General features: G+C 47.6%; 1 protein-coding gene across 4 annotated transcripts in view; it reads left to right on the forward strand.

Moving 5' to 3' along the window:
• Nucleotides 1–12,200, forward strand: part of LOC119458720 (cytosolic purine 5'-nucleotidase) — an 87,998-nt gene that overhangs the window by 49,367 nt on the left and 26,431 nt on the right. The window contains exon 1 of one of the 4 annotated variants that reach the window (XM_037720579.2): nucleotides 4,664–4,804. The exons of the other annotated variants lie outside the window; for them this stretch is intronic. Within the exon in view, the coding sequence (XP_037576507.1) occupies nucleotides 4,754–4,804 (51 nt within the window). The 5' untranslated portion in view covers nucleotides 4,664–4,753. Of the gene's footprint in view, nucleotides 1–4,663; nucleotides 4,805–12,200 lie in introns of those variants that run through there. 4 annotated transcript variants of the gene reach the window in all.

A 12,200-nucleotide genomic window follows, 5' to 3' on the forward strand; every position in this document is an offset into this window, starting at 1 on the left:
ACTACCCATGTTGTCCAAACCGCCCAATTCTTGGCCGATCCCCCACGGTGGGTATGTGCCACCTTGTGCAGAGGAACAACAACAACAACGTGACCGCAGTGGCTTAGCGGCTACGGTGTAGTGCAGCGAAGCATGAGGTCGCGGGATCAAATCCTGGCCGCGGCGGCCGCATTTCGATGGGGGCGGAATGCTAAGACGCTCGTGTATTAGCTTTAGGTGCACGTTAAAGAACTCCAGGTGGTTGAAATTAATCCGAAGCCCTCCACTGTGTCGGCCCTCTAACCCATTGGGCAGTCTGAGATGTTATGTTAAACTGCATTTTTTTTTTTTTTTTTTTAGCATAGCGCGCGTTTCCATGCACTGCAGCGACATACGGTCATGTTGGCAAGGCCTCACTGTCGTTCTCAGTGCATGGGTACAAATGTGACCTAAGCATAAGGCTTTCTTATTTTTTTCATTTTTTTTTTTTTCTGTTTTGTCAGAAAGTAGTTACTTGCTCCAGAATGTGCTGCGTGCCTCACAGTCTGACCCACGCTGGGACGCTGCTTTTTCGTTGGACAATTAACGGACGCGCTGTTACCTCGGAGCACAGTGGGCTATAAGAGGGCTCAGGATTAGTTTTTATTGCCTGTGATGCTTAACGTGAATTTAAATACAAGTACTCGAACGATTTTGCGTACCATCTCCTTCAGAGTGTAGCCGCCACGGTCGGGAATCGAGCCCGCAACCGCGTGCTCGGCCGCAGTAAACCATAGTACTATCGCAGAGCCACCGCGGCGGGTGCTAGAAGTCGTTCCGTTGCTTCTATTCTTGATGAAGTTTGCATTTCAACTTTCTATACTATGGGTACGCTCGTGGCGTGGAATTATTGTTTCGCGAGATGATATTTGCCAATTAACCAAGTTTTCTATGCAATGACAGAACTGCATGACGTGGTTGGAGCAAGTTATTCCCCTAGGTGATCTCCTTTTTTTGGATGTTTAGTTGTCGGCTGCTCTTGAGTACCTGCACTGTTCTCGAACTTCCGCATCAAGGAAATCAACTATCGTCGATGATAATAACCAAACTGAACTTAACGGTAAAACTTGCTTACACTGCGATTATTAATTCCGGGAAAGCGAACACAAATATATGAGAGTGGCTATATATGAGTGGCGGGGCAGTCCGTTGTCTCTCAAGTCTGTGACAGCTCTACTGCTCAGTCGCGCATTCGCACGCCCAACTCCCCCCTTCCTTCGTGTCCGTTTGCCGCTCGCTGTTCTATGCACAGATACGGGTCGCCGAAAAAACAGTGCGAGACTGCGCGTGTCTTCTGCAGCTCTCTCCGCCGGAACTCGCCTCGTCACCGTTCCCCCAAAGCACACTTCGCTGGCGCTCCCCAAGCAGCACGCCATCAAAAGGCAACACATCCACAAGTGCAGAAAGCGACGAGCGAACACGCACCTCTACAACTCGAGAAGACACGCGTGAACGTGCATTTTAAATGAACTAAAGGAATGCATAAATGACGTTAGCCAAGACGAGCTTTCACAACGACCTTACAGGTTCTGTTAGAGCTACAGTTACAGGCTTTAATAATATCGTTTAGCTTGTTGCTCTTCGTTCGAAGATATAGAAATGTGCTTGTGAGGAGTTTTTTAGACTGAGACGCGGTTTCAAATCGTAGAGTATCTATACGCTTAGTAGTCTTCTCGTCGACAGTGACGGTTAAAAAGTAATTGTAATCGCAGAGAACGCTTATTGTCGCCGTTTGTTTAGCGTAGAAGAAGGCGTACGTACAAGAGCAATATAAAGAAAGCGATAGAGCCGTAAGGTGAACGCACTGTACACGTGTTATCTTGCTAACAACGACAAAGAACTTTTATTGTTACATATACCATATTGGCTCGCCAAGTATGTGTATTGCACAAGAGCTGGAAGGTTGGCGGAAGGCTCGTTGTTCTGATGATGTACCTATAATATAGGTCTGCGTAGGCAACTTACGCAGACCTACTATACAGCATTGCAAGGCTTCGTTGCCTCACCTACGAACGAGCACTCCATTTATAGTACATGTAGCCGAGAACGTATGATGTGGCCGGGCAACGTGCGATCCTGACATCATTTCTATTCTTCATTCGTCTGACATAACTCTCCGTACCTTGGGTCAAGCCTCGAGATCTTGCCAACGGGCAAGTCTCACGTATCACCTCATCTACCTCATTGCTACATTCCTATGGCGCGATGCTGCGTAATCGGGCTCGCAAGGTACGCGGATCCGGTTCCGTCACAATGATACTAAAAGGATTGTGGCGAGCTGAGGCTACACTTCTGCTTCGCACAAACTCAGCGTTCACTCCTTCTTTGTTGTACGAGGCACGCCGACGCTCGTCCCCTCTGTAACGGTACTGCCTTGTAAAAGCAACCATCTGCTGTGGACGTGACTCAGCTGTATGCCACATGCGAGTGAAGGTTCTACTGGGACAGTGGGGCTCTTCGATTTGTCGTCCCGGAATTCCTATAGGACTGCCCGAGGCGGTGCTTTGGAGCTTTGCGTATGCAGCGTCTCGGACAGTCCTATAGAAAGTTCATGACGAAGCATCGAAGAGTGTTAAGTGACACTATTTTTTCCTCGTGGACCAAAGTTCCCCTCGACAACGGACGGACTTGTCAGTTTGTTGTGTGTGTGTTTGTGTGTGTGTGTGGGGGGGGGGGGGGGTAGAGAGAGAGAGAGAGGTGGGGGGGGGGGGCGATTGGGGTTTGCACCTGACCTAAGCTTAATGTGGGCTTCATAACTCAAGCACGTACTACATATATTAAGAAGTTTATCAATCACCAATCATTACTTTTCACACCTTTCGTTCTCAACGCCATCAAGCCGCTTCGCATGAGCGCTGGCGGTGACAAATTACGTACTTTCGTAGCCCGAGCTTTGCTTTTGAGTGCAAAAGCTTCATAAATCTTTCTTTCCTTGTTTCTTTCTTTAGCAGCGCTAAGCTTAGGGATAGTGTTGTGCCATTGTGAAAAACAACTCAAAAAGACGAAACAAACGAAGGATGCGACACCCCCCAAGCAAGGTATCACAGTGATGGTGTGGTGTCGTTTTCTTTCATATCCCATATTTTTGTATTGGTTTTCACAGTGCACCACATTTATTATTTAACCGGCATCGAGAAGTGTACAGGTGTCCATCGCATGTCTGTGACGCGCGGCTGTCTTAACCCTTTGGACGCATATTCCTCCATGCATACCTATTGAGCGCACACCTGTTGCAGGCAGCAATAGCTTTGCGAAAGCGGCGCGCGTACGTGCGATCGTTGTTCATGCAAATATCATTGGGGAGATGCAGGGGGAATGCGGTGCCAATTGTGCAGCAATTTGTTTCTCTTCATCTCAGCTGGCTTCCCGCGCATACTAAACGAGATGAGTCTGCCCTCGCGCCGTATCGACGACCAAAAACGTTCGCGGTTTTCTGAACAGATGAAAATGGACGCTCTATAATCGCTCGCTTATCTCGTTTCACTGGATATTGAGAATGGAAACATGTACGTTTTCCTGCGTAAGATTACATGTTAAAATATTTTAATCAATTCCAGAAAAATATACTTCCAAGAATAAGTGGAGAAACTTTTGAATTAAAAAAAAAAAGAAAAAGAAAAGTGAGTATTAGGGGAGGTAAATATTTTGCCCTCGGACTCCTTCAATCATGCAGGCTGGGGTTTGTAGAGCTTGTGGTTTCATCAACAACACATGGCAATAAGAACGATGTCAGAACTATAAAAAAAAAAAAAAAAAAAAAAAAATCTTGGCATAGTAGTCGAGTGTAAAAATGAGACTTCTCGTGTTCCCGTGCTTGACGTGGGACTTCGATACGCGGTGGAAGAACTTGCCTTTGGAGAATTTTTCTCGGGGATGATCAGTATATTATGAATCAATATCATTGAAAAGAACGCTAAGAATAGATCGTAAGTCAATACTACGTGCGATCAGTGCGGGCATCTGAATTCAGTGAGCAATTATAAAGACAATAATTTCGGCTTGGCGTCGCTGTTAATTTCCAGCGCTATTCGAAAACCCGCCCTTTAATAGACAGTCGAGGTTTTTAGTGTTTGCCTCGAGCAAGTGATCGAAGAATTCTAGTTACATGCTCCTAAATATGACACCAAAAGTAGCGCGTTTCAAGTGATGAAAATTGCACGACCTAGTTCGCTATAAATCCGAGAGCCAATTTAAGGCAAATGCAGTATTTTTTTATGTTTTTAGTCCCTTCCGATAACTACTTCGTTTGATAAGGTAAAATTCTCACATGCAGAACAAGATGCGAATACTAAAATACGCGCATGAAAGCAGCCTTACGTGTAGGAACCGTATACATATAGTCCAATGCCACCTTCCAGCTTATTTTGAAGTTGCTATTTTTTTTTTTTCTATATACTGTATTAACAGTGTCAACGGTACGTGAGGAATGCTCTTATCGCTCTGCACACGTGGTTCTGCGTATAGAGTTGTGCAGCTGCGCGAGCCTAGAATGACGCGGCCTCCTGGCTGCTCGATGGCGAAAGAGGCTGCTGTGCGCGCGACGCGAGCGACCACGCGATTGAGGAACGGGCGTCCCGACGCAACGGCGGCGGGAGGCCCTGGCGAGGGAGTCGCTCTCGAGGAGGTTCGCCCCCCCGCGCAGCCATTGGCCGCGCACGGCGCCGGAAGCTGCGAGGGCGTCGTATATAAGGCCGTCCCGCGTGTCGTCGCGGTGGTTTTGCCCGTTTGGCACACGATGCGGACCACGGAATGCAAAGCGTTTCACGCCTTCAACGAGCACGACGACGTAAGTGATGCTGCACCTGGTGGGGTTGATGACACCACGGGCTCGGAGAGGGCTTTCTTCTCCATATTGTGTGCGACTGCGTCTCCCGATGTGAATTTTTACCCCCCCCCCCCCCCTCTGGGCTATTTTTTATATTTTTTACCACCACCCTCTCACACATCGTGCCCTTGCTCATTCCCAAGAGCGTCCGTTAAGCGGTGATTGCAGCTGCGAGCAGTGCGTGTACAACGACCGCTGTTAATCGGCGCCTTTTCGCTCCTCTCGCGTGAGGAGAGAGTGCGTAGCTCCTCCTGCCAGAAACGGGAGCGATGTTTGTCGGGACGGCATCACGCCACCACGTCGTCGTCGTCGTCTACGTGATAACGAGGCGGCCTTGGCAGCTTGCGTCACGCAGGAGCGTTGACGTGTCCGGGGGATCACCGGCGGCGCGCGAGGCACGGTGCCGTCGAGCAGCGTGCTTCGACGCGCATTCCCACCAGCGGATTGCTGCTGCGGCAACAAAACTGCTTTTTTTGCCGCAGCAGGGGTGTTATTGTCTTCGCTGCTGTTGTACCCCAGTGACATCATTTTGCGCGGCCGCGGCGCAGTGACGAAGCGTCGAGAAAAGAACGCTCGACAGAGCTGCCACTTTCGCAGACCGAGTCGTCGCTCTCAACCGCTGGTGGGAACGCGCAGCTTGACGCGTCTCGTTCTCTTCGTTTTCCGCTTCATTTAACGCGCACAGCAGTACTGACTCGTGCGTACGTGCTCTGACAACTGATATCCGCTGTGGCAGAAGCCGCCGCTTCTGAGTGATGCAAGTAGGTTGGAACGCGCGTCAGCTCTATAAGAACGGGGAAGTGCGTTCGCTCAATCCCGCTGTTTGCTTCACCGAGCACGGTATAGTGCAGGCGGTCTGACGATTCACGCTGAACGGCAGATGCTCTTTAGCGTTGCGGTGGTAGCGAACGCGCGTCCTCGATAACGGGGAGAGATACCAGTCACTCATCCCTACAAGTGACGAAAGAGTTCACACTGTTGGTCGTGCTTCTATGCACTTCACGTGGTGCAAACTTTTGTGGTGAAAACTCTGATATTCCCTTATTTTAGCCGTAACATACAGTTGTGTCTGTGCTCCAACTACTTGCTTATCTGCTATGGAATTGACCGATTTGTTAAGGGATACCGCTTATTATTTTTTTACTTCTTGTAACCAGGCGTCCCCTTATCGCTGGAGATTATACTGCCCTTTTCCTGCGTGCCTAATGACCCGTTGCTCGCAGACACGTTCCAAGAACAAATATTCTAACCGTCGAGGAGAAAGAAGCAGACAGCTGGACGCTTCACTTATCTCTAGAACCTTTGCCGTGCTTATCGGCAAGCATGAGCGACGTGGCTGCAGCGTCGGCTAGTCGCCCTTGTTAATCGCCGTGCTCATATTTATTGTCATGGGCTGTTTCCCCACTTCACATGTGCCTGGGTCCCTTGACACCGATTGCTAAACTTTACAAGCAGTTAAGGGCTGTTTGTTCTGCAGATTAGATAGGGAGCTATTAATAAATTAAAAAAAAGAAAAAGGCGGGGGGATAAGAAGAGGGGGGAGGGGGTTTGCTGACCATGCAAGGTAATGTGCTGACAAAATCGCACCGACCGCCTCGTGATGATAAAGGCGCTGCGAATTGTAATGATACCAGGCTGCTCCTCCTGAACGCGCGCCGTGACTTAAATCCCATACGTGACTGGCGACCGTTTGTTATCTGTCGTCGACTTGAACACGCGTCGCCTGCCAAAGTTCGAACAGTATAAATGAGTTATTATAAGCACGCCGTGGAGGAAACGAAAGGCCCTTTGCAAATGTGGCCAGCTCTTGTGAGATTGCCGACAGAACCCGGTTCCTTGTGTTGTAGGCCTGTTTCGCCATAGTTCTTTCGTGTGGAATGCTCCGCAGTGACTTATCTTTTGTTGATGATAAGGTTGACCTTGTGTGCATTTCGATGCCCGTCTGTAGTTAGGTGGGCCGGCCAGCGTACGCGGGGGACCAGGGGCGCCTAGCCAACACCACCTAGATAGTACAAGGCCAGCTCACTCCGATCCATGACGTCATGCTACCTGGCCCGAAATTTCCATTGCCAAGCCTGGTGTGACGAAAGCGATGACGTTGAAATCACCGCTGCTTACTCGGGAGCATCCCCATTAGGTTCTATGGCGGTCGTGCCAGGTGGCATGACGTCATGAATCGGAGTGAACAGGCCTTGTGCTATCTAGGTGGTGTTGGCCTAGCCTACTTCGGCGAGGTGTAAGCCCACATGTGCCCGCTCTTTTGGGTAGGGTCTTTTTGCTGTGACCCTCATAAAAGAGCATCGACGTTGAGGGAGGTTTTTTCTATGAGAGAACAGACAGAGAGCAACGTACCAGCGTGCCTCCAGCCATATCCTTTTAAACACCGTGTGTTTCTGCGACGGTTGTTTATGATTGAAAGTAGATAGTGGATTCGAGCCAAAATGGTAGTTTCTACTTACCGAGGTTTATATTAGTTGTGGGCATAGGAATTTGCACGATAATCGAAAATTTCACTAATTAACTTATGAATGACTTTAGGGGCCTGTTGTATTTGCAGAGTTGGAGTCAGCGGGCACTCGGAACATAACATTTTGCTAGCAGCTCTGCCTAGCACCAGTTTTGACAAATGCGGACTCAAAATGATCCGTAATATGCAGTATAATTGTACTGAATTTCGGCACAGTGTGGGAGCCTTATTAACTAGAACAGCAATGGTTGCATTTCGCTGCAAAACTTAAATTATTCGAAAGTAGTTCGAGGCACATAGTTTCTAGCCAATTGATACATGATCTTTGAGTACTGACTGACTTTAATTTGTTGATGTCAAAATGCCCACTTAAGTAAATAATGATTATCCTGCATATATAAACTGATACCCACCACTTAGTCAGTATGAATTGCATTCGAGCGCCGTTACAACGAACGCCTTTAGTGCGAAATGACCTTTATAACGAAAGGGACGACATGGCCGGGTCAGCTTTCTTACAGCTGTATCGTGAGCGCCGCTATGAATTTACAATGAATGGGCCTGCTTAACGAAATAAGCTATGCGCATCCCTCTTACATTTTTTTTTTTTTTAGAGCGAAGTTATGCCAAAACGCCGCACGCACTCTTTGGCGTAATTTTACAAGTCTAGTCAATGACCTTGAGCAGGATTCGGCTCCAACGAATGGAGTCTCGAGAGGCGTTAGCGGCATTCAACTCCCTTCAGCTGTTCCTTGTGTGTATACCTGCCTGGAGATCCACTGAGCGCGCTGTCGCCCTCGACAATATCAGATCAACGGTAGTTCTCATGTCAACATCTCACGTGTGTGCTCATGTAATTGTATCTCCGATGGAGGATCTCGCAGGTTGTGAGCGCTTTCAGAAGAATGACGCGTAGATACGTTACCATTAACCACGACGCGTAACTGTCTTAGTTACAAGAGCACATAGGCACTTGCAGCATGCAACAGCGCCTTTCCAATATATAGTTCCTGCCAAGCGTCTCCCTGTTCTTTGCATTCTCTGTGCAGTACCTGCGGCAGGTTGCACGGAGTCGCATGGTTCAGAGAAACTGACAGGTCGGCCGACCTCTGGCTCAAGACTCCCTAATTCTCTCGCAGGAGTCTTTCCTCTTTGCTTCGTGCCGTCTTTGTATAGGCTTCTTTGTTGCCTCTCCCTGGAAGTGCGAAAGCTACCATGGCAGAAAGAAAAGACACAACAACGCGGTACATTCCGCACTATAGGTTAGATTAATTCTATGCCTTCCTGTCTCGCTTAGAAACATGTATGACGTACCGAAGGGCGTAAGGGAAATTTCTTTAATGAAAGACCGAGAGTCTCGTAGCCTTTCGCCGCATATATTCTCCGCGTCGGGAAATGTTTGGAGGTGGACTGGACTAACATAACTTGCGGTCATATTTTCGTGAAACGTGGGGATGATTAGTGTACCTTGAAAGAAGGCAAATGAGTTGTTTTAGTCTTTTGTTGGGAGCTATTTGAGTCAAGGAAAGAGTGAAGAGCGCAGCTTGACGAAGCTTGAAGAGCGCAGCGTGGTATATATACTGGAGCCCGGGCTGCATGGTCAAGGACGTCATAGTCAAGGCGTTGCCGAGTGGTGTCGACGTCACGTTCCTTCCACTGTTTTCACGGGGCTTCAGTTGACGCGGTTACGACTAGAGGTAGCTGACGGTGAGCGTCGAGTTCGAACCAAGTCACTGGCTTTCCATAATTACTGGATATCCGAGGAGCCTCGATTTACTGTGCACGGGATAGTAGAGCAAAGAAAATTATAGTGGCCTATACCCCGTCCTCGTCGGAATGGCTGACAGCGCCGCGGCGTGCGCTGTCTGCGGTTACGTCGACACTATTGGCCACATATTGTGGGACTTCTCTCAGTTTCATATACAGAGACAATCGCTCTCCATCGCATTAGTTTGATTGGACGACTAGCCTTTGTCTATAGACAAGATTCTCAGACGTCGCTGTCCATTGTCGCACAAGGCTTTCTCAGGTTTTTTTTTTTTTTAATTTGCTTTTGACCACGTGACACCTGTGCGCGCGTGTGTTCAAAGAACCGTCTCTCTCTCTCTCTCTCTCGATATATATATATATATATATATATATATATATATATATATATATATATATTATAATATATGTATTTATTTATGATATAATATATATTATTTTTTCTATTCCCTCTTTTCCCGCGCTCCTCTTTCATATTCTATGTATTCTCTTCGTGTGCTCCATCTTCATTGTTTACATTATCTTTATATAGTGGCCTGACTCATGGTACGCTTTGTTTCCTAGTCATTAGCCACCAGCTTGGATGTCACCCTTTGCTCGTAATTCTATCTTTATAACCGGCACGCATTATCCCTCCCTTTTTTTGTCACGAGCCGTGTACCGGAAGCCTTTGAGGCCTCAAATGCAACTTCCATGGGCACAAAATAATATTGTGCGCTTTGTTCATGCTTAGCAATTTGATCTATGTTGTGTGTATATTCGCATGGCCGAATTCCCGTCGCGTCTTCTGGTGCATCCATTTGATGTGTAACCCTCCCCCTAAGCAAGAAGAACCAGCTAAAGGATACCAGCGTCCTTCTTCTGCCAGCGTTTCCTGTGTGCTTTCTTTTCTTTTTCTTTCGAAGTTCAACAGATGTCCCTAATAGTATGTGCAAGAAATGTGAAAAGTTATTTTTAACGCATACTTGACGGAGCATTGTTTATATTCTTTGGGTGAAATATTCCGTTTATTAATTTATTTATTTATTTGCTTGCTTGCTTGTTTGTTTGTTTATTAGTATACCCTCAAGGCCTTTAGGGCGTTACAGAGGGGGTCGGCGCAACGCTCATTTGTTTATCGTTTCAGGAAGCTGTCCACCTGTTACTCATAATTCATTTCGTCACCCTGGTTGGTTGTTAGTGTGTACAGAACGATCAATGAATCGCATGTCTTTTTCATAGGGGATAGCCCAATGCCTAATTGGAAACATATCAGGTAGGATAAATATAAATCGCCATGAACAGTCACACTAGCATTCCGCCAGTGTGTGTGTTTTCTTTTATAACTTTTTAAAATCATCTGTGGCAGATAGCGCAATTCCGCATCTACACATAGATTACTTGGAAGAGGTAGATATTACTTGCACAAAAACTGCAGTGCTTGGTTCACTGACGGAAAAAAGTTTCAGCAATTACCATTCTAATTATTCACTCGAGGGCACATGTTGAAATTGCAGAAATCACACTGGATAACAACGGAGTTATATCCACTTCAAAATCTTTTACTGACACCACGATAGATTCGTCCTCTAAATCTGCCAGAAAGGGTACTGGCGTTCCAGTTAGTTTATTCTGAAACTGTGTGAAGAGAGCTAAAAAAAACTATGAACCGGAACGCCAACGTACTTCGTGGCACCGTCCTTGGGACGGGTAGAAACTAATGGTACAGTCTTGAAATTTCTGCCAAGTGGATGTGACTTCTTTGTTACCTCGCTTCGTTTTAGCATTTGCAACACGTGCCGCTAAAGTGAATGACAATTTTAATTATCGAGGTAATTCACTGAACGTTTCACTTTTTGGTGCCAGGTATAGTGGGCGTGCCTCTTCTAAAGCCACGCACACGCAGTACCTCGTGCCAGCGGAGTGCAGCTATAGTCGCGTATAATGGTATGCAGCTTCTTGGGGTCGCCGTTGCGATGTTCTCCTCGGTTACCTCCTGACTGTCCAGAGAGCCACTTGCACCGCCTTGCGAGTACATCCGTCATGTAGGCGGCATCAGCTCGGGACCAGCGCACGAGGATTTGCGCCTCGCTCGATAGACCACGAGGCGATGGCGTGGTGGTTGGGCAGCGCGCATCTCCGTGTGGAGCTCGCCTCGCGGAAGAGCGCGAAAAAAAAATGGGAGGACGCTTGAGCTTCGCCTTTAAGAGTGCAACGTGATAGCATTATCAAGCCCCGTTCGCATCGCATTTTTTCTTTATGAGTAGGCTTCACTGCGACATAGAACGTGGGAAAGCCAGCTTACAAAGGCCAAGCTTACACCGATCCTCTTAAAGTCGGCTTCACTTTTAAACAGAAATGCATTGCTGGGAAGACGTGTTTCCAGGGACAATGTAAGTCGTCTTATATTAAAAATGCGGACATAAATATAGGCTGCTGATGATATTAAAATGTGAAGGCCCTATAGGACCTTTTTTATTATTTTATTTATTGTTTGCTATTGCCCGGATGCGAGCGCCATCTGGATAGGATTTTCGCAAGTAACCTACCCGAGCGCGCCGCTGTTGGTATATGGTAGAAATGCTGGAAAAGGGGTTTGTGTTTGAGTTTCCTCGTAATAGAATTATGTTTTCTCGTACATTGAAATTACAATCCGACGCCACCATGTCTGTAGGTTGTGGTTAAGTCCTACTTTACCATTTTTCTGACGGATTTCACAGTGAGAAATTCAATTTTTGTTCACTAACAATTTGCACCACGCGGAGGGCCTGCGCGGTCCGGGGTGGTTCGGGATGATTTTCTCCGCCACGGACGCCGACGCAAACGCGCTCCCGCGCACGTTTCCATATGGAAAACGTGCCAGCTTCCGCGGACCCTACTGCTGAGCTGCCGCTCCAGCGTCTGCGCGTCCCGCACGTGCTCTGTGCGTGTTATTGAAACTTTGGAGTTTCATACTGCTATGATTTATTTAGAAACTCTATATGCTTTAGACGCGTCTGTATTCACCGAGGTCGCATGCCGCCGTATACAGGAACTGCGATGCCGAACTCGGGAGCACTTGGGTGGTGTTGACGCAAAAGGCGTGCACGGCGAAGGAACGTGTCGTTGAACCGCACTGCAGCTGCCGACGCCAGCTGGGCGCCC

Source organism: Dermacentor silvarum, chromosome 1, assembly GCF_013339745.2.
Source record: "Dermacentor silvarum isolate Dsil-2018 chromosome 1, BIME_Dsil_1.4, whole genome shotgun sequence".
Classification (NCBI taxonomy): Eukaryota; Metazoa; Arthropoda; class Arachnida; order Ixodida; family Ixodidae; genus Dermacentor; species Dermacentor silvarum.